Here is a 22,786-nt window from a genome sequence, read left to right as displayed (position 1 = left end):
AACTATGTCCTGGTTCCACAATTGGGAAAACTGAAAACAAAATTGAACTCTCCATGTGTTTTGTTGTGAAGCATTGATATACTACAAATACAGGGGAAACTTTGCATTTCCTTTATCCATACATGCTTTGGGGAAAAACAAGCAGTAGAGTAGGTAAGCGTTCCTTCTATGCTTTCCTGACCGTCTTGGCTTTCAGCCTGCTGTGTCATATAGGCTAAAGATGTATATGAGGAGATACTCTGGTGTTATACAGGCTGCCACATGCCCTGTATGCTGTGCTAATAGTCTCTCAGTGAGGCAGCTCTTTATTTTCTCCAGAAGTGCTAAGATTGCGCATACATGTGTTCAAAACAAGGTTCTGCAGCACAAAAAAAGTGAACTCTGCAACCTGACTCAATTAACTTTTCCTGTTTGTGAGTGATTTTCTTCTTTTCCACTCACTGATACAACAGTGATACAACAACTCTAGCAAAGTACAGACACAACTCCTCACAACCTCAGTCAATGGAAAGGAATGCTGGGAAATGCAATTCATCATTTGGAAGGCTGCACAATTCCCACCCCTGAACTATACACATTTGTAAGCATAGAGGTGGCTCTTTCTGCATGGACTAATTTCTTCAGTGTGCTCAGTTGCATCAGTGTTACACACACAGTTCATCTCTCCATTTAGAATTACTGCATTTAATGTGGTACAGAGTTGGCTGGTTTAAACCAGGTTGTTTTAAACCCAAATCACGTCTCCCCCCCCCCAAAAAAAAACACCCCACTATTTTAATTTTTTAAAGTCTGGCTGCTACTGCTATTTTTCAGCCCTCTTACTAGAGCAGCAGTGACTTTGAATTTTAATATTTTAAACAGTTTATTGGCATAGTTTTTTGTGAGGTTTTGGGGCCATATGGCTGTGTTCCAGAAGAGTTTATTAATGACGTTTCGTCAGCAGCTGTGGCTGGCATCTTCAGAGAAAGCTGGCATAGAAGAGAGGGATATATATATACTGTACATATCATTAATTAGACACCCTGAGGCCTTGCCGTTCAAGAACAATACACAGAGTAATATGTAAATTGCTAACAACTGTATATGCCCCACTTTCTTCCATACCCGATTCTCTGGAGATGCCAGCCACAGCTGCTGGCAAAACGTCAGGAATGAACTCTTCCGGAACATGGCCACATAGCCCCAAAACCCTAGAAATAAACTATGGATGCCTGTCCTCCCACCCTGAGGCCTTGCCATCAACAATACACAGATTAACATGGAAATCACTCCTCCCTACCCAGGGTCACACAGTGTGTGTGTGTGTGTGTGTATACACACACACACACACACACCCTACTTTCTTCCATCGCAGCATTCCCTGATGATGCAAAGCTATGGCTGAAGCTTTTCGGAGCTGAAGTCCAAAATCTCTTAAAGGGGCACAATTTGGAGAATCACTGCCCCAAATATCTGGATGGCCATCTGTCAGGTATGCTTTGAGAGTTCCTGCATGGCAGAATGGAGTTGGACTGGAATTCAGTGATCCCCAAACTGCCCTTTAAAGGCTTTTGGACTTCAGCTCCCAGAATCCCCGGCCATTGGGCAGCATGGCTGAGGCTCCTGGGAGCTGAAGTCCAAAATCTCTTTAAAGGGCAGACTTTGGGGGAGTCACTGGAGTGGCTGGCGCTTGGGGTCTCTCCCAACTCTAGGATCCTATGAGCCTCTGTTGTGGGATGAGGTCATGATGGGATCCCGCCCCAGGTGACCTCATCCCCAGTGACGTCACTGCCCGCCCTGGAACGTTGAGTTCCCTCTTGGAACGCTCGGCTCCCCTGCGTTCCATCCCAACAAAGGACCCCCCGCTGCTCCGGAACCCTCGCGCCCCGACGTTCCAAGGAGAGAGCGAAGCCCCCGGGCCCCAGTCCCTCCTTCCTTCCCAAGGAGGAGGAGGAGGCGCCTCTCCCGGATGCCGGGCTCCGCTCCGCCCTATGGCTCCTCCTCCGCTCCTTCCGGCCCCTCCCCTCCTCCCTCTCTCGCCGGCTGGAGCCCCAGGCAGGCGGATGCCGCCCCGGCAGCGCCCGGCCCCCTCCTTGCTTGCTTGCTTGCTTCCCCGGTGGCGGTGAGGTCCCGGGGCTCCTCCGAGGATGAAGTGCCACTACGAAGTGCTGGGGGTGAAGCGAGACGCCTCCGAGGAGGAGCTGAAGAGAGCCCACCGGAGGCTGGCCCTGCGCTGGCACCCAGGTAAGGAAGGCTGGGTTGGCAGAGGCCCCCCCAGGGCCCCCCGGCGCAGCCCCCTTCCTCTGCCTTCAGGAACTCCCCCCAGGGCCCCCCGGCGCAGCCCCCTTCCTCTGCCTTCAGGAACTGCCCCCCAGGGCCCCCCGGCGCAGCCCCCTTCCTCTGCCTTCAGGAACTGCCCCCCAGGGCCCCCCGGCGCAGCCCCCTTCCTCTGCCTTCAGGAACTGCCCCCCAGGGCCCCCCGGCGCAGCCCCCTTCCTCTGCCTTCAGGAACTGCCCCCCAGGGCCCCCCGGCGCAGCCCCCTTCCTCTGCCTTCAGGAACTCCCCCCAGGGCCCCCCGGCGCAGCCCCCTTCCTCTGCCTTCAGGAACTGCCCCCCAGGGCCCCCCGGCGCAGCCCCCTTCCTCTGCCTTCAGGAACTGCCCCCCAGGGCCCCCCGGCGCAGCCCCCTTCCTCTGCCTTCAGGAACTCCCCCCAGGGCCCCCCGGCGCAGCCCCCTTCCTCTGCCTTCAGGAACTCCCCCCAGGGCCCCCCGGCACAGCCCCCTTCCTCTGCCTTCAGGAACTGCCCCCCAGGGCCCCCCGGCGCAGCCCCCTTCCTCTGCCTTCAGGAACTGCCCCCCAGGGCCCCCCGGCGCAGCCCCCTTCCTCTGCCTTCAGGAACTCCCCCCAGGGCCCCCCGGCGCAGCCCCCTTCCTCTGCCTTCAGGAACTGCCCCCCAGGGCCCCCCGGCGCAGCCCCCTTCCTCTGCCTTCAGGAACTGCCCCCCAGGGCCCCCCGGCGCAGCCCCCTTCCTCTGCCTTCAGGAACTCCCCCCCAGGGCCCCCCGGCGCAGCCCCCTTCCTCTGCCTTCAGGAACTCCCCCCAGGGCCCCCCGGCGCAGCCCCCTTCCTCTGCCTTCAGGAACTCCCCCCAGGGCCCCCCGGCGCAGCCCCCTTCCTCTGCCTTCAGGAACTGCCCCCCAGGGCCCCCCGGCGCAGCCCCCTTCCTCTGCCTTCAGGAACTGCCCCCCAGGGCCCCCCGGCGCAGCCCCCTTCCTCTGCCTTCAGGAACTGCCCCCCAGGGCCCCCCGGCGCAGCCCCCTTCCTCTGCCTTCAGGAACTCCCCCCAGGGCCCCCCCGGCGCAGCCCCCTTCCTCTGCCTTCAGGAACTGCCCCCCAGGGCCCCCCGGCGCAGCCCCCTTCCTCTGCCTTCAGGAACTGCCCCCCAGGGCCCCCCGGCGCAGCCCCCTTCCTCTGCCTTCAGGAACTCCCCCCAGGGCCCCCCGGCGCAGCCCCCTTCCTCTGCCTTCAGGAACTCCCCCCAGGGCCCCCCGGCACAGCCCCCTTCCTCTGCCTTCAGGAACTGCCCCCCAGGGCCCCCCGGCGCAGCCCCCTTCCTCTGCCTTCAGGAACTGCCCCCCAGGGCCCCCCGGCGCAGCCCCCTTCCTCTGCCTTCAGGAACTCCCCCCAGGGCCCCCCGGCGCAGCCCCCTTCCTCTGCCTTCAGGAACTGCCCCCCAGGGCCCCCCGGCGCAGCCCCCTTCCTCTGCCTTCAGGAACTGCCCCCCAGGGCCCCCCGGCGCAGCCCCCTTCCTCTGCCTTCAGGAACTCCCCCCCAGGGCCCCCCGGCGCAGCCCCCTTCCTCTGCCTTCAGGAACTGCCCCCCAGGGCCCCCCGGCGCAGCCCCCTTCCTCTGCCTTCAGGAACTCCCCCCCAGGGCCCCCCGGCGCAGCCCCCTTCCTCTGCCTTCAGGAACTCCCCCCCCCAGGGCCCCCCGGCGCAGCCCCCTTCCTCTGCCTTCAGGAACTCCCCCCCAGGGCCCCCCGGCGCAGCCCCCTTCCTCTGCCTTCAGGAACTGCCCCCCAGGGCCCCCCGGCGCAGCCCCCTTCCTCTGCCTTCAGGAACTGCCCCCCAGGGCCCCCCGGCGCAGCCCCCTTCCTCTGCCTTCAGGAACTCCCCCCCAGGGCCCCCGGCCTCTCTGGAATTCAAGACCTCCCCCCCCCCCCCATCTATTTCTAATCCTGTTTCCTTGCAGCCAGCTGGCCCCATCGGAACTGTGGCATACCTGAAGGGCCTGTAGGGCTCTGTAGGAAGAGGGGTTTCTCCCGAGGTCTCTCTGCCATCCATGCTCCGGAAGGATGCTGCTGCCATAGGTTGAGAATGAATCACCTTAATAAGGTCTAATGACAGTAGCTGGGAGCAAAGTATGTCTTGCGATTTCATGGCAAAGAGCTTTGTTCCTTATCTGCTGGTGCAATCCTATGCATGCCTACTCCCAAGTAAGCCCTATTGTGTTCAGTAGAGTTTGCTCCCAGGTAATAGGCTAACAGTGTGCTCTAGTGGATTGAGCCTTGAACTACAACCCTGGAGACCAGGGTTCCATTCCTGGCTCAGCCATGAAACCCACTTGGTGACCTTGGGCAAGTCACACTTTCTCAGCCTCAGAAGACGTCAGTGGCCAGCCTCCACTAAACAAATTTCCCCAAGAAAACCCCATGATCTATTGGCCTTAGGGTCACCGTAGGTTGGAAACAACTTGAGGACTGTTTATGGCTTGCAGACTGCATGCTGTCCCTGCAACCCAGTTTTTTGCCCCTTGAAGCTCCCTGCCAGTTCTCCATAGCCCCCAATCCCCCATGCAAAAATGGGCTGCAACTTTTGCCCCAAATTTCATAGAAAAATGTGAAAACACATTAAAGTCCTCTCCCTGCCCCCTCAAGCACCCCAGAATATTTGTTTATATTCTGCATGCTACACTGTTAAGGGTTGCATGACAGCCTATGACATGTTGTTGTTGTTGTTGTTGTTGTTGTTGTTGTTGTCGTCGTGTGCCTTCAAGTCATTTCTGAATTACGGAAACCCTAAAGTGAGCCCATCACAGGTTTTTCTTGTGCAAGGAAGGATTTCCCTGTGCAATCCTTCTCAAAATGGCAACAGGAGATAGCAGAACATCACATCCTGCTGCCATTTTGAGAGAGACTTCAGAAGAGGTATTTAGGCTTGCTGTGGAGATATGTGTGGGCCATGGGGATCGTCGTGGAATATTGGCCCCTGGTACCCATACTATTGCCTGCTACTTTGTTAGGATGAGTAGGATTTACTCTCTAATAAATAAAATTGGGAACTTCATGTTTCTCATTGGAAATATATGTCAATAATGTAAGAAGAGGTTAGTTTATCAGTTTTAGACTCAAGTTGTTTTTTAAAGTATATATGCTGATCTCAGATTCCTTCTGTGACAATGAAGCTCTTGTGGTGGAATTAAATTGCATCTTGCCATTGGTGTCTTTGCAGACAAGAACCTAGAAAATGCAGAAGAAGCAGCAGAGCAGTTCAAGCTGATCCAGGCAGCATACGATGTGTTAAGTGATCCTCAAGAAAGAGCATGGTAAAGCTTGCTATAGCTCAATAAAGTTGTAGCTGGTCAAACCTGATGTCTTGTATCTCTATTTAAAGACAAAACCCAGTGAAATAATCACTGAGACCCTCTATGGTGTAGTGCTTAGAAATTTGGATTGGGATTTGGGAGGTCCATTTCTGGTCCTTTCTGAGACATGAAAATATAACTTTTTCAAATTCAGAAAGCAAGCATACAATAAATAACTTAGATTGTATGCAGATGTAAAGAGAAACGGATGCAGATTTTTGTATTTTTGTACAGGTTGAGTCTCCCTTATCCAGAATTCTGAAATTCAAAATATTCCCAAAACCAAAATATTTTTCATGGGTGAAATGGAGATACTGACACCTTTGCTTTCTGTAGGTTGAACCTATACTCAGGTCAATCCACTGCTTTCTTGAACCTAAACTCTAAACCACTAAAGGGAATTACCTCCTTGTGAGGTAGATTAGGGTGAGAGAGAGCGATTTAGTAATTTTACTTTATTTTTATTTGAAAAGAATTAATGGCTGATGGTAAGAGAAACAAATGTTGTCAGTAAGACTCAGTATCTCCGAAAGGTTAATAATGAATAGGAAGTTTCAGATGTTTCTTTTTATTAGTTATAATAAAAAGCGTCAAAAGAAGTAAATCTTTCATTCTGCATAAAGGTTTCCTGGTCTCAGATGTGATTTTTAAAAATGTTTTCCTATTTAGGTATGACAATCACCGAGAAGCTCTGCTGAAAGGAGGAGTGGATGGAGAGTATCAAGATGACAGTCTGGATCTACTCCGCTACTTCACTGCTACTTGTTACTCTGGCTTTGGAGATGATGAGAAGGTAGTGCAAAGATGCAGTCTGTCATTCTCCCAAAAAGATAATTTCTGTTGTGTTTGTGATAGAGTTAGCAAGGAGAGGGCCACCTCCCCTGCCAAATAATCTAGAACAGGCCCACCAGTAGTGACCTGCTACATTTACATCAGCCAGAGACCCAATGTGGGCCACATCTTGCCACCAAATTTCAATGGCAACTAGGCAAAGCCTGTTTAAAGAAAGTATTTTGCTTGCTTTGAATTGTAAATAAGATATTTAAAGCAAGGAATGTGCTTCCTTTGAATGGAATTTTCCAGTTTGCTGCTAAAATTTGACAATGCAGCTTGTGGGGAGCACCATGTTTAGAGGGGCACAAAAATTGCTTCATGGCTGAATACATCTTAGAGATTGCGTGTGACCCATCTGATTTAGTCTCTCTCCTCCAAGGTTTGTGGTTTTCCCCATATCAATAATGAAAAATACTGTGGGGAACATCTGTATCTATGGAGGCTGCTGAGAGATCTGGACCTATGAGAATTTTGAGAGATCTATGAGGAGAGCATCTCTGGTTGTAGAAGTTACTGTTTGTCTTGACTCCAATATGAGCTTCACAACCCTAGCGGTAAAGGTAAACAGATAGGCCTGTCTGTATTGTATCCTTAAGTGAAAAGCAGAAAACAGTGAAGAGACAAGCTCCACATGCTTTGAGATGGTCAACTGTTTATTCAGCCTATTAAAAAAAAAATCCAGTGTGTTTCAGCTGCAATGAGAAAAGGCCTTCTTCAGATATCACTGGAGGAGTGTTTGAGTGTGGGGGAACCTCCCATTCAGCGTTTGGACTGCAATCCCCACAACCCCCATTTGTCACGATGGCTGGGTCTCAGAAGAGGTATAGTCCAAACATATCTGGAGAGGACCTGCTCTACCCTTGCCTAGTTTAATCAATGCATCCCATCATTTGATTTGCATTATTAAGCCATTAAGAGATAGAATCCTAGAGTTGGAAGAGACCTCAAGGGGCATCCAGTCCAACCCCCTGCTATGCAAGAAGACACATTCAAAGCACCCCTCTTCTGCACACATGCACTTCTGCACTGTGTTTTTCTGTAGTGATCCCTCCCACAATAGGTTTCTTAATGTTTCACAAAGGGTGGAGCAGGAAGAAGCTTTTAAAAAACATAAGTGTTAAAGGTAAAAAGGTAAAGATAGTCCCTTGACATGAATGTCTAGTTGTGACCGACTGTAGGGGTGGTGCTCATCTCCATTACTAAGCTGAAGAGCCAACATTGTCTGAAGACAACCCCAGTGGTCATATGGCCAGCATGACTGCACCGAACGCTGTTACCTTCCCACCAAAGTGGTACCTATTTATCTACTTGCATTTGCATACTTTTGAACTGCTAGGTTGGCAGAAGCTGGGACTAGTGACGGGAGGTCACCCCATCATGCAGCACTCGGGCCTCAAACTGCCTATCTTCTGATCTTCCAATTGTCAGAATTGGTATCTTAACCACTAAGCCACCACTTTAATGTACATTAGCATCTCCCCAAAAGAAAATATAATGCATGGCATAGAAGAAAACAGCTGTTTTATACAGGATTCTGCTTGTCTTTGTTTTGGTAGAGGAGAGGCAACATGTTTTGTTAAAATGGGCCCACAGGTCTTTTTAAGGATGGAAGGGGAAAATGGAAGGGCTGGATAATCTTGTTTCCCTAACAAGGCAATCTTTACTTGGCACCTGGTTGTCTTTCCTTTGACAAGTTAAATAAAAGCTTTTCATTCCAAATGGCTTTTGAAACAGAAAGTTTTAAAAGAATGGACATGGGAATACTGTATGGTTTTCACTGTATTATTTCTGTAGAATAGATACAGAAATGTTGTATTGTTCAGTAATAGCTCTTTATCTTTTTTTAAAATTGCATTTTATTCTTTTAACTGGAGGTTTGAACTGTTAATACTGTGAATAATTTAATTCTATTTTAATGTTCACTTTTATATGTTTTTAATTTGCATTGCTCTTTTAAATTGTGAGTTGTTTTGAGTATCAATGGGGGGGGGGGAAGCAGAATGCAAATAAAAATGAAAATAACAGTAATTGTAGTAGTAGTAGTAGTAGTAGTAGTAGTAATAGTAATACCATAGAATAGGGTTGGGGAACCTGAGCATCCTGATCTTTCTGCACAGTGTCAATGCACTCTTTGCCATTTGATAAGCACCAGGCAAGTGGCTTGTTCGAAGCCTCATGTGATCTGTCAAAAACCCAGGAGCACTTGTAAGTCTTCTAGGGACCCTTCACAATGTCAGCAAAATGGAAACTTCCTTTTAAAAATTTTTTCCTGGAATAATTATATTATTTCTTTCAGGGTTTTTACACAGTTTATCGTCATGTCTTTGAAATGATTGCAAAGGAAGAAAAGGAATCCATACTGGAGGAAGACATGGAAGAGTTTCCAAATTTTGGAGACTCTCAGAGTGACTATGATACAGTAAGTAAACCAAAGGATTAACAGGTTAGTTTTCGAGGATTCAGGGAAAAACTTGCCATTGAGAGATCCTGACTTGCCCAGGGACATCCATTGGGTTTCTATGGCTAAACAGTGGACTCGAACCCTGGTCTCCTGGAGTAATAGTCTGATGCTTAAAACTACACCGTACTTGTTCTTTAGCCAATGTGTACTATATGGAACAGCTCCTCATATATAAATATATAAAAATAGTTTCCATTTTGCCATGGCCGCCTTCTGCTTTTCCCTAAACGTCTATACTCACTTCCATGTTCTTTCTTTACCCTGCCTATTAGATAGTCCATTGTTTCTATGCATACTGGCAGAGTTTCTGCACTCGGAAGAATTTTGCATGGAAAGAAGAGTATGATACCCGACAGGCATCAAACCGTTGGGAGAAACGAGCGATGGAAAAAGAGAACAAGAAAACCCGTGACAAAGCAAGAAAGGAGCGGAACGAACTGGTTCGCGAGTTGGTGGCCTTTATCCGGAAAAGGGACAAGCGGGTGCAGGCCCACAGGAAGCTCCTAGAGGAACAAAACGCCGAGAAAGCAAGGAAAGCAGAGGAACTCCGGAGGCAGCAGAAACTGAAACAAGCCAAGTATGAAAAATTGAGTTTGAGTCTGCCACTTGAGAGTTACTGTGATTGTCTAATTATGCTCTTCTTTGTCTTCACTAATAACTCCATTGCTGTAAACCATTGTATGTGCATTCAGCTGCAAAGGTACAGCTCATGCTCTAATGGCCATGTAGAGTTCTTCCATATGTTGGAATGGATGTCCTTTGGCAAGCGACTTAGGGAGCTCGGTATGTTTATCCTGGAGAATACAAAGTTAAGAGGTGATATGATAGCCCTGTTTAAATATTTAAAAGGATGTCATGTTGAGGATAGAGCAAACTTGTTTTCTGCTGCTGCAGAGAATAGGACCCAGAGCAATGGATTCAAACTAGAGGAAAAGAGATTCCACCTCAACATTAGGAATAACGTCCTGATAGTAAGATCTGTTTGACAGCGGAAGACACTCCCTTGGAGGATGTTGGAATCTCCTTCTTTGGAGGTTTTTAAGCAGAGGCTGGAGGCCATTTGTTAGGGCTGTTTGATTATGAGTTCCTGCATGGCAGAGGGGTTGGAATGGATGGCCCTTGTGATCTCTTCCACCTCCGCGATTCCATGAATGACCTGCCATGGAAACAGCTGTTGCTGTTGTTCTGCTGATGGGCCATACTTTTTCTTTCTGTAATATAGCAGCTAGCAGTGCTGGCCCTGGCATTATGGAGTGTGAAGTGGCTGCCTGAGATGGCAGATGCTGGGCCTAGGGCAGAAGGAGGATTGAAGTGCTGGAAGACAGACCCATATGAGCTATGCAGCCTCTTCTCCTTGTGGTGACTCATCTTGGAGCATGCCGCCCCATCACCACTGCTGATATAAGGATTGACTGCCAAACATGTTTGGCTTTTGTATCCAAATTGGGGGATGTCTTGTTTTTGAATTCTCTTGGCAGCTCAGGAAATCTTTCTCAGTGGAACAACCTTCTAGACATGAGAGTAATGCACTTATAAAGATTTGGTAACCAGTGGGAAAGTAATAAGTACTCTGTGCATTTATAATCTTGGTAGTTCTGAGCATTTTTTAAAAATTGCAGTAAGCACAAACAAAGGGTTTTGTGCATTCAAGGCAATTGGGAGAATAATATATTGGGTTATATCTACCCATGTTTTCTGGCATCTGCCACCTTTGGACAAGGGTGGCAGATGCCAGAAAACATGGGTAGATGTATCCGAATATATTATTCTTCCAATTGCCCTGGATGCTCAAAGCCCTGTACAAAATTCTGTACAAATCTCAAATATATCTTTACCTGTGGCTCCTAGTATGCTTTTGGAATGGAATCTTCATCGTTCAAATAGTTGTTTGCCCCAGTGTCCATTAAAACAGTTCTCTCAACTTTTCATACCTATTACTCTGCCAAATAATCTAGGCCCAACAAGAAAAAAACCCACAATTTTTCCTAAGAAAGATACATTTACAGGAATTCACTCTATATTTTACAGGCGTTCTGTTATTATAGTTGTCATTTATACAAATTTCAAGTGCACTACAGATCTACTAGTGGTGTGGGAGTAAATACAAACAAGCAAAACTAATAATTCCATCAGTATAGGTTGAGTCTTTTTTATCTGAAATACATGCAACTAGAAATATTTTGGATTTTGGATTCTTTGGATTTTGAAATATTTGCATATACATAATAAGATACCTTGGAGATGGTGTCAAGTCCACACTATTTGGCAGACCGTTTCTCCTGGTATGAACCGGCCCACTCTGGGATTCTCTGGCGAAGCCCTTCTCTCCGTTCCAACACCATCACAAACGTGGTTGGTGTGAACGCGAGAGAGGGCCTTCTCGGTGGCTGCCTCTAGACTCTGGAACTGCCTTCAGAATGGCTCCCTCCTTGATGGCCTTCCGCCGGTAGGTGAAAGCCTACCTATTCATGCAGGCATTTAAAGAATTGCTATAAGGACAGGCTGGGATGTTGGACCATCTTAAAAAATTGATACAGTTTTTTCTCAATATATAGTTTTATCTTTTTAAAATATGTTTTATTCTTTTAATAACTATCTGTTTTAATATTGTAATAATTTAATACTTTTTAATGTACTTTTTATTTTTATTTATTATTAATTTTTATTTTTCAATTAATTTAATTTTTTTATTTTTTAATTGTACTGTTTATTAAAATAATAATTATAATAATAATAATTGGAGATGGGACACAAGTCTAAACATGAAATTCATTTATGTTTCATATATATCTTATACACATAGCCTGAAGTTATTTTATACATATTTTTAAAATAATTTTGTGTATGAAATCAAGTTTGGGTTCACTGAACCATCAGAAAGCATAGGTCATCCATGTGGACAATTTTGGATTTTGGAATTGTGAATAAGGGATACTCAACCTGTAAGGGAAAATTGTAATGAATGTTATTGATCATAGCTTTTACTTCTAAGGTAACAGTAAAACACCAAGAATATAAATTAAAATATCCAGTAGGATTATTGGGGAAAATTGTTTTTGCTTTGTCTAAAACAACTATACCACAGCTAAAACCATTTCAGTGACCCACTGCTGTACCTATACCACTGTATTAAAACAGGGAGGTCGGCAGCTGAGTTTTTAGAAATAAGAGGAGATATGATCAAACTTCTCTGATTTGTGCCTTTTTGGACTACTTCCTCTAAGTGCAAGTGCAGAGAGTCCCTGCTTGCACCAAAATGTTATGTAAAGGCTAAGGTAAAGCTCTTCTCCCTTATGTCACATTTTCCATTTGGAGGGATATATCACTATATGCAGCTCATCAATTTTGCCTCACCTCTAATCTGCAGAGTTCAAGTACATTTTTACCACTTTGTAAGAATATTTGACAGCAACTAGTTTCCAAAAATTCAGCCTTCTCACTTGCTCTTCCCTTTTATTTTTAAGACTGGCCGAGCAGTATAAAGAACAGAGCTGGATTAGAATGTCAGAACTGGAGCGAGAGCTGCAGCAGATGGAAGCACAGTACGAAAAGGAATTTGGTGATGGGTCCAGTGACGAAGAGGAAAAAGAGGAATTAGACTGTAAAGAAAAGCAGGATGGTAAGGGTGAACTTGCAGGTGACAGCTCACACGGGAGAAGTGTAAATTCTCTTTGGTAAAGTGACTTGTTGGGTTACTTTAGCTTTCTTCATTAATTGCTAGACTAAAGGTGCAGGTTCTATAAATGGATGAATATATTTATTTGAAAAATCTGTACCCTGTTGAGACACAAATAGTTCCTGAGATAACTTGACGTATTTAACAAATGCTGCCAAAAATGTTTCAGTTTGAAATAACCCTGTTCAGTCTTTCATTGCTCTTTTACAGTACTCCATTCTGTTCTCCCTTCTATTAAGTTTTCTGTCCCTTTCTCCTCATCTCAGACAGTGTTCTGTGATCACATGCTAACACCTCTGAAGAGCTTCAAAAGAGGGCATTCTCACATACCTACCATTGGAGAGTATCAGATGGGGGCGGGATAGGGACAGGATCACTTTCCTTTCCTTATCCCAGTCGTGCAAAAGCATTTCATAGATGTCGCTTTTATCATGTCATCCTGTCACTGAAGTGGAAACTCCCATTAATGCAAAAGCACAGGATGATTCCACTTCAATGTCAGGACAATGACTGGATAAGTGTGATGTCGTATGAAAATCTTTCACGTGATTGCAGTCAATTGCACTTCAATGATGGGACACTGACAGGATAAACGTGACGTCATATGAAAATCTTTTTGCTATCGTGTCATAAGGATGGGAAACGGACAGGACAAGGATGTCCTTTTCCCCGTCTGATCATCTCTAGTGTCACAGATCTGATTGATTTGGACATGTGAGAGGGCCTTTTTGGTGGTTGCTTCCAGGCTGTGGAATTCTTAGCCATAGGAGGCGAGCCTGGACTCCTCTCTGCTCTCCTTGGGTAGCAGATAAAGTTCTTTTTTATTTAAACAGGGATTTGTATTATTTAAGAAACTGTGAAATAAATTTGGCTCCATTCATACCAGTCAAATAATCTCATGGATGCTGAACTAGTGGTATATTCCTAATCAGACTTGAAGAAATTACTTTTCCAAGTTTTGCTCCTAATAGAGTCACATAAAGAGAATTGCAGTAATTCAGCATTGTTTAATTCAAGGTAATGTTTCATGGATTGTAAACTAACAATGTAACCCTAGATGTGACCACTCAGTAGTAAGCACCATTGATTAGGGTGGGCCATAGTTCTAAGAACAGATAATTTGCAGTAAGACCTATCACCATTATGCAATAGGATTCAAGTAAACCAGCCTAAGATTAAGCAAAAAAAAGTATTTTTATTTATTTTTATTTTATTTAGGTATTTATATCCCGCCCTTCAGCCCTAATGGCTATCAGGGCGGCTTACATTTATTATTATTTTTAACCAGACAGTTCCCTGCCCGCAGGCTTACAATCTAAAAACATGACACAAAAGGAGAAGGGAATGGTGAGGGGGCAGGGGATCAGGTCCAGCATTCTTCTCTCCCTCTGAGGCCTGGACCAAGGCAGATGGACCGGAGGGAGGGCTCTGCTTCTTCCAGGCAGGCCTGGTGGAGCTCGCCTGCCTCTCTCTCCCAGATGGTGGCTGAAGGGAGGGCTGGTCCTCTTCGAGGAAGGCAGTTGGAGCTCACCTGCCTCTCTCTCCCCTTCCAGATGGTGGCTGAAGGGAGGGCTGGTGCTCTTCGAGGAATTTAATAAGTATAATCTGAGTCTTCTCCATTTAAAAATATTTTTCTCCAGATAAATTAAGTGAAGAAGGTGATGATGCTGATTTCTACGATGACCTCTATTGCCCCGCTTGTGATAAATCCTTTAAGACTGAGAAAGCGTAAGTATTTTTCCTGCTTGGATTCTAAAGAAAATGTTATCCAGTAGCTACTTTGTCCACCATCTTGTATGCACTCATTTCAGTACCAGTCCTCTTGGTTTCCAAAGGGCTTCTTCCTAAGTGAGTAGCCTACAATAACAGATGTCAATAATAAAGAAAATTTTGTATAAGTGAGCAGCCTACAAGTCAGGGTTGGTGGTCTCTTTTATTCTATGAAGTATCCTGTATATTGGTGGTACTAAATAAATAAATGCAAGGTGTCAGCTTACCTTTCAGAAAATGCAACAGTAAGTGTATTGCTTGTCTGCTCACTCTTAGTTAATTTCTGCCTACCAACTTTGTGCAGCATGAAGAACCATGAAAAGTCCAAGAAACACCGAGAGATGGTTGCCTTGTTACGGCAGCAGCTGGAGGAAGAAGAGGAAGAGTTTGCTCTTGGTACAATTGATGAGAATGGACTGGATAGCAAAGAGGAAGAGGAGACAGAAGAAATGCCCAAACAAAAGTATTTATTACAATATGGAAAAAACAAACGAGAGCTTGGAAAAGTTAGAATTTTTTTTTAGATGACAGCTTTGAGATTTCCCCCATAAAGCATGTTCAGTTGTTTTCCAAAAAATGGGAGAAGCTTATAATGCAGTATGACCATGGATCTAGTTACTCTGTTGAGTGTGCAAACCATGCCCTTTTTCAGGATACAGTTCACACTGTGTCAGGATACATATGGTAGACAGGGTAACATATGCAGTACATTCCTTTGTAGATACTCATGATACTTGAAGGGCAGGTAAAGGTCTGTAATGGGTGGAGAAGAAATTTCAGGGCAGCATCCTTTCCCAGAAAACTCCTGGGGGCTGGAGATGTTCATCATGGCTTCTACCTGGATTCCCATCCCCTTCCCTCGTGCAAAACCAGATCCCTGCTCTTGCTTGAGATCAGTGATGAAAGAGAAGAGGTGGTAGACCAGAAAGGCAACTTCTCTGGACTGTGCTTGGCCCATGAGAGGTTCCAGGTCCCTTGTCTATAGATATCCAGTGGACATACATTAGAAAGCTGCACCTGATGCTGCCTGGTCACCTGTGGTTGTAAATGTGTGTCTCATCACTTACTTGTTCTTCACTTATAAGGAGCCTTGGTGGTGCAGTGTTTAAATGCTGATACTGCAGCCACAGTGTTGTGAGTTTGATCCTAGAGAGCTCCAAGTTGACTCAGCCTTCCATCCTTTTGTAAATTGGTAAAATGAGTACCCAGCTTGTTGGGGGCAATTGGATTGCACTGTAAACTGCTTAGGTGGTGCTAGTTCACTGATAAAGGGTTTAGAAATGTACTTGCAGTTGCTATATTGTTGTGGCCACTACGGTACCTGCAGGTACATAAGAGCAAATGTATGTGAAATTAGCATTTCTTATGAATTTTTTTTCTACATTTCTTATAACTGTATCTGCATTGCAGAATTAATGCAGTTTGACTCATACATGGCTCAGTGCTAATGGAAGCCTAGGATTTGCAGTTTTGTGAGATACTCAGCCTTCTCTGTCAGAAAATTCTGGTATTACAACAGACTACAAATCCCAGGATCCCATAGCATCGAGCCATAGCCATTAAAGCAGTGTCAAACTGCATTGTTTCTGCAGTGCAGATGCAGCCATAAGTTTAAATACGTTTTGGTGTTTTTAACTGTTTTAAATCATTTTTTAAAAATTCTTTTTAACTTTTGTAAACTAATGCTTTAGCTTAATCTTTTTAAAATTATTGTAAGCTGACTTACAATAAGTCAGAAAGGCAGGATATAAATTCAATAAATAAATGTTAAGTTCTAATACGGCTTAATACTTTCAAAGTAAACACTTTAGAATCAGTGGTATGGAAATCTTAAACCCATTTCTTTTCGTCCTTACAGACTCTCAAAGAAACAAAAAAAGAAACAAAAATCAACGGTGGTAAGTTTTTATGAGAAATGGAATCATTTGCATGGTTTTGTTTTCTAATTCATTGTTTCTTAAGGTAGCTGATATGGGCAAACCAGCATGACCTTTCCCTGATGTGACAGGGACCAGTACCATATTTCTGCCCATTGGCTACAGTCGTTCCTTTCTTCTCTGAAAATTCTCCAGGGACCATCATTGATGGCCCATGGGTCAACGCCAACCCATTGACCACCACTATGAGTAGCCTTCTGTAGAGCAGTGGCTGCATCCACTCTAAAATGATAGTTCTATTTGAACTTAGTGCTGGGTGTCAAGGTGTTTCCTAGCTGCAAGTCACATTTGCACATAGCAATGGGGAAACAGCTACTTAGCTAAGATTGGGAGCAGAGTTGCCTTTCAGTTCTGGGAAAATTCCAGAATTTACTTGAAGGTCCAGTACAGTCTGGTCAGGCTGAGACTGCCTTCCAGTACTGCAGGGGTGATTCAGTTTTAGTCCTTGGCCAAATTGCAGACAGTAAAAGAATGAAAGGAGACAAAGTCCCATGTGCTCTGCGATGATCCAAAACCTTTTATTTTTTAAAAAGCTCAACACATTTGGGGCTTAGGATCAATTGACTTTCTTCAGGGGCTATTATAAAATAAAAAAAACACATTTACTGTTATTGTGGTATTGGCTTTTTAAGAAATAAAAAGTTTTGGACCATCAGAGAGCATATGGAACTCTGTCTCCTTTCATTCTTGTGTCGTGCATATGTGCTTTCCAGTTTTTGTTCTGTTCCAAATTGTAGACAAGCCATAGACCCCCAAGGGTAAAAAATAAAAATAAAATTCCCTCTGGGCCATTTTGTCTCCCAGGTCATTTTAGGGCCAGGGGAGGCTTTTTTTAAAACAGGAGATAATGAGGAAGTTATTTCCTGTTGCTAAAAAGCCTCTCTTGGCCAAAAATGGTCAGGGTTAGGGACCCTAGCTTCCCAAGCTTCTCTGATACAAATGACTGCTACACTAGTTTAATTCAATAGTGTAGCCACGTCTCTGGCTCACTAGAGGGGAATCTCTGGCCTGCGAAGAGTTTGATCTGCTTACACACGTTAAGAGTAGACCCATTGAATTAAATGTGACTTAAGTTAGTCATGGCAAATGCCAAGCCATTGATTTCAACAGGAATGGTCTGTGCTAAGACTAGCGCCAGCCCCAATTGTCGTTGCTTTTTTGACATCAAAGAATGTGAGCAATGTCTAGTATTATATGAGCAGACTTACATTTGCGCAGTGGGATTCCCCTCATCTGGCATCATCTTGGTCTGGTGAGAGCCCCTTCCCACATCCACCAAAGCAGAGGACAAAGTACAGAAAGGTGCAGATGAAAGGGTTCTGTTCCCTTGATAAGTATGTTTTCTTGGCAGATGGGTGCCATTTTAATTCATTCTTTGTACTTATGCCCAAATAAATTGGAGTAGCATCATTCTAGATCTTGCAAATTGACTTTGCAGCCCTTTAGGCCTTACAGTGAGCATATCTGTATTTCTGGTTTTCATGGTTCCTATAAATTCTTTGTTCTTTTTCAGATACAGGAAGATGCTTGTAGCGACAAAAGCACAGAGGAGCAATTTGATGAGGCAAAGCAAGGTGGAAGTGACAAAGAGCATGGTGCAACTGAAGAAACAGATGTCAGCAGAAACCATAACCTAGAAGATGCAAGTGCTGGAGAAACAGAACCCCAAGTTGAACCCAAAAACCACAACCCAGAAGATGCAAGTGCTGGAGAAGCAGGAGAATCTCAAGTCGAACCCAAATCTGAGGTGAAAAGGTAAATACCTAATTTTGTGAAGATACTAAAATTAGCATCCGTTGGTAAAAAAAAGCCTGTGTATATTAGTATGATTTCTGATAGAAATGGCTGGCAACCTGTTGGTGACTTATGCTGATGTAACCTAGTATTCCGGCATATCTATTTTAAAGATCATTGTGGAAGGAGGTGTCCAATTTACCTTGAATCTTCAAAAAGGATCTCAGCCAATATTCAATTTTTAAAAATCTATCTTAATGTTATCTATCTTAATTAAATCTATCTAATCTAATCAGCTCTGCTCAGATCTTGCAGGTTACATAATTCTGCAGAATTATTAGTACAGTTCTTTATCATTTGAAAGCTTTTATAAAAATGAAGACCGAACAAAGACATAACTCACTCTGGAGTTCTGTTAGTCTTGTCTACATGTAAAAGCAGTAGGATTTGCTGCTTTTGGCTGAACAGTGGGCAGTGTTCTGTTCAGCACTGGGGAGAAAAGTACAAATGAATAAGAGGCATTCTTTGTCTTTTCAGCAATACTAAACCTAAAGGGAAGAAAACAAAAGATACAAAGAAAACTACCACAAGAGCTTCTTCAGAGCATCCTACAACGGTATGTGGAAAGGATTTAAATAAAAACCTTTTTGACTAAACAGAGTAGTATAATTAGCATCCAGCATTGTAGTTTCTTGTTGTTCTGGGGTCCTCCAGAATCCTGCCCCCTTTAAAAAACATATTCACTGGAATCCTTGATCAGTTGTTTAGTTACATCTCCATAACTAAATGATGTCTCTGGGCCTGACACCCTTAGTCCACCTTAAGAACCAGCCACCAAATTGGGCAAAAGAAGTCCTTTCAGCTTCCAGTCAGGGTGCCAGTGACCAAGGTTGCAATTTCGGCTCATGACAGGTCCTGCTTCTGAAATGTCATCCTTCTTGTGCCCTGATTGGAAAATGGATTCCAGTGTCTGGCTTTTAAGATGGACTGGAGTGAAATTTACATAGTTTAACAATAATACTATGTAATCTTACTGAATACAGCTCAGAAAACATATCTAGGGGTAGCTGTATTGGCCATACAACAAAATGCAATAACATCCAAAATCTACAAAACAGCAATAGGTTTGTTAGGTTTTAGCTATACAGCAGCTAAAAGGTTTTTCCAGATGCAACATTACAGGGACCTCTTGAAAAATTCAGGGTTCTCTGCCAAAGGTGCAGGTAGCCTAACCCAGGACAGAAACAGCCTGGATCTCAAGGGAAGTTACTTTTTTCATTGCTAATGGAAATGAAATTTTATTTCTTGGGTTTCTTTGACTCCCAGAGTGCACATGGCCAAAAGGGAGGGCTATCCTATTCCTCCATGAAAATTCCTCCAGACTATCTTAACTGACAACAACAAAACCAGCATATTAACAGAATTTGGCCTGTGCCTCTAACATTTTTTCTTCTCCTCCTCCTGTGTGATTTTTAACACCTTTACCTGATGAAGAACCAAGTGGAGCTTCAAAATCTTGATTTTTTTTTATTTATTTTTTTTGTATTTTTGGATGCCTCAATAAAGGTATTGCTGCTTTGTGGATTTTGAATACAGATCAGTTATGTATCCATGACTCTTTTGTTATGAATCTGTAACTGCGTTACAGAATATCAACCATTGAACATACCATTGCACAACCCTGCAGGGAAATTTTTCATGTGTTTTAAAGTATTTAGCTGTGTGAGGTAGTTACGGCAAAGCCAGCCTGTTGCACCACCCAAACTTATTGTGTACCTTAGAGCAGTTTCCACAATCCACAGGAGCCTGTAGTTGTTTTATCATAGAGAAACAGATACCGAAAATATTCTTCAAAGATAAAAAACAAGAAAATGTTATGAAGTAGCAGGCTGAAAACTGCAGGTGTCTGTTGAATTGAGATTGATTGATCTGAAGAAGCTCTGTGATGGCTGTCTTTGAAAACAACATAGGAAAGTCGAACTAGCAGAGCATTTTCTGTTCTGATTGGTGAGCTGGTCTCTAAAGTATAGAGATTTTCTCATTACTTGGTACCTGGAGATGTTAGGATTTGAAACTGTCAATTAGTATACAAATCTTGTGTTCGTTTTTGTTGTTATGTGCCTTCAAGTCATTTCTGACTTATGGTGGCCCTAAGGCAAAGCTATCATGTGGTTTGCTTGGCAGATTTCTTCAGAGGGTGTTTGCCATTGCCATCCTCTGAGGCTGACAGTATGAGTTGCCCATGATCACCCAGTGAGATTCTGTGGCTGAACAGGGACTTGAACTCTGCTCTCCAGAATCATAGTCCTATGCTCAAACTACTACACTTCACTGTGCTCATACCAATAAACTATAAACAGTTTACAGCCCCTGATAGCCTAAGTGAATGGTAGGTTTTTCCAGCAGCTGTCAGCTTTGACTCCATGCCATCCCTAGGTTTGAGCGCAATCTACACCTAGAAGATGGGATAAATGACTGACCTGCTATCTCAAGTTGTCTGCCTGCTCAACTAATCCAGCGCTCGGGAAAAGTAATATAAGTCCTAGAAACCACCAGCCAGCATGATTCTGGCTGAGGCTTTTGGGAACTATTATAAAAGAAAAATTTTCCAACGTGAAACAGACCCGGGGACTAGCTTTTCTGTGCTTTTCTGTGCTCCAGAAGGGCGATTCTTCTATTTTCAATTGCATTTTTACTAGATACAGATACAAATAAATGTGCATATAAGGCCGGTTGTACGAATACTAACAATGCTGGTATTTTTGGTTGTTTCTTCTGTCTTCCTGCTCCCAGCATGAAGCTTCCCTCCAGTGTGTTACCTGTCACTGTGAATTCCAGTCACGGAATAAACTCTTCGAGCATTTAAAAACTACAGGCCATGCAAAAGCCACGCAAGCACCAAGTGTCCACATTACTGTGAGCAGCAGCAGAAGCAAAAAAGAAAAACGCAGAAATAGATAGGACTTGTGGAAGAAGCAAGAACAGCCATTATATGTATGGATAACTCCAAAAGACACTTTCCTAGCCCAAAGAGTCAAAGACTTTATGGTAATGAATTTAACTGGAATGAAAATACCTGAGTCCAGAAGAAACAAGCATTGTGGCAAAGTATTTAAATATGTATGTTAAATATGTACTAATTTTTTATTTTGGCCTATAATTGACTGCCAGAGAAGTGATTATCTACAGTCACTTCACTGAGTCCAAATGTTTTACGTTCTCTTCCCCACCTCCACTAAAGCACAAATTACTCATGCAGAGTATGTTACTCCTGTGAAACATGTAAAGAAAAAAATGTACAGGTAGAAGAAATAAATTATTTTACTGTACACTGTAGTTTTATTTTATTTTATTTTATTAGAGTGTGTTGTGTGCCATTTAGTTATGTTCTTGCACACCATGCCCAGGTATGCATGTATTCCAATGCTGAAAACTCTTATATGTTTAAACTGACTCAGGTCCCAGGTTTTAACTGCTGGAACTGATGTTAAGGCATTTGTTTTGCTGCTGTGCAAATACCAGCTGCTCCATTACATTCTCCACTTCACTACACCCTCTCCAAACAAGTATTCTGTGACCTCTTACTGGATTGTTCTGGGTGTCTCTTTAGCTGACCTGCATTTAGGGGTTCCCCCACCCCAACAGGCCTGTTTATTGATTTTAATTCCCCGGAAATTGGCAACACTGCTTGGGTTTCTTCTAACCTTGCTAATACCTCTCTCTTGTGCATAGACAGTGCCATTTTGGCTACATATTGGGGCCCTCACCAGTGCACATCTGGCTAGGAAGTGCCAGAACAGAACAGGAACATTTGATGTGCATCTTTGCAGTTACCCAATAGAGTTTTGTTGCATTTCTGCAATGTAGTTACAAATTACTAAGGGCCCCATACAGAGAGGCCAAAATAAAGCTGCTTCGGGCCACTTTGGAGGTATGCTATTTAAATGATGCATGCATCCTAAGAGTCCAGAAGCCACGCCAAAGCCACGATCCAGTCCTAAGGACTGGAGCACAGCTTTGGTGCAGCTTCTGGACTCTTAGGACACATGAATCATTTAAACAGCATACCTCCAAAGTGGCCTGAAGCAGCTTTATTTTGGCCTGTCTGTATGGGGCCAAGGTTACAAAATATATACTGGGATGCAGGAGCTCTGCCATCATGTTTAAAGCAATCCATGTATCCATAAGAAGGTAGTTTCTAAAGTATATGTTCAGTTTACAGGCCTAAATCTAACTGATAGCCACAGCCAGAGTAATCCCATTGCGTCACTTACTGGATGGTAAGTCAACTCTCATGTGAATCCCATTGATTCAATGAGTCTACTCTAGCTGGGGGAATTAGACCATAGGATCATAAAAGTAAGGTAAGATGTTGTGGCCTTTCCATCTTCCAAAAATGTATTTGTTTTTTATGGAGGACATCAGGCTTCATTTCAACTGATTTATAAGTGGGTAGTGCACAGTATCCTAATTGCATATGGCTAAGCAAAGCAACTAGTACCAGCTTATTTAAGAGCTCTTCCCACAAGTGCAATTGCTTTTTTTTTTTTTTTTTTTGCAGCTGTTTTACAAGGTCTTTCTCTACCTAACATGTAAAAAGCAGCGATGGTCACAGCCACCTACATTCATCTGACATTACTGGCTTGACTGCAGGGCTCGAGCCAAGTTTTGGGCTGGTTGCTCTTTCTCTGTTCTGCAGTGATCTGCTCCACCATCCAGTAGTAAGCTTTACAGTCACTCATTTGTGTGAG

At 44.2% G+C, this 22,786-nt stretch overlaps 1 protein-coding gene across 1 annotated transcript; it reads left to right on the top strand.

Annotated features, from left to right (window-relative positions):
• Positions 1-2,006: 2,006 nt before the first annotated feature.
• DNAJC21 (DnaJ heat shock protein family (Hsp40) member C21) lies at positions 2,007-21,364 on the top strand. The gene is made up of 12 exons (XM_089496710.1): positions 2,007-2,223; positions 5,491-5,584; positions 6,293-6,416; positions 8,754-8,876; positions 9,191-9,495; positions 12,383-12,537; positions 14,235-14,322; positions 14,669-14,827; positions 16,223-16,262; positions 17,815-18,056; positions 18,573-18,651; positions 20,829-21,364. The coding sequence occupies exons 1-12, from the start codon at positions 2,127-2,129 to the stop codon at positions 20,994-20,996; spliced, it is 1,674 nt and encodes a 557-aa protein (XP_089352836.1). The 5' UTR covers positions 2,007-2,126; the 3' UTR covers positions 20,997-21,364.
• Positions 21,365-22,786: the final 1,422 nt, after the last annotated feature.

The sequence above is a fragment of the Sceloporus occidentalis genome, unplaced genomic scaffold, assembly GCF_023333645.1.
Source record: "Sceloporus occidentalis isolate IW3139 unplaced genomic scaffold, rSceOcc1.0.p SCAF_1, whole genome shotgun sequence".
Classification (NCBI taxonomy): Eukaryota; Metazoa; Chordata; class Lepidosauria; order Squamata; family Phrynosomatidae; genus Sceloporus; species Sceloporus occidentalis.
Note: the sequence above shows the minus strand (reverse complement) of the source record. Positions and strands in the feature narration are given on the sequence as shown.

Excerpts from the sequence above, each read along its gene's own strand:
- DNAJC21 (XM_089496710.1), top strand. The coding sequence starts at position 2,127 with ATGAAGTGCCACTACGAAGTGCTGGGGGTGAAGCGAGACGCCTCCGAG. Across the intron at positions 6,417-8,753 it reads GCTTTGGAGATGATGAGAAG|GGTTTTTACACAGTTTATCG; the intron begins GTAGTGCAAAGA and ends TATTTCTTTCAG. Across the intron at positions 18,057-18,572 it reads CCCAAATCTGAGGTGAAAAG|CAATACTAAACCTAAAGGGA; the intron begins GTAAATACCTAA and ends TTGTCTTTTCAG.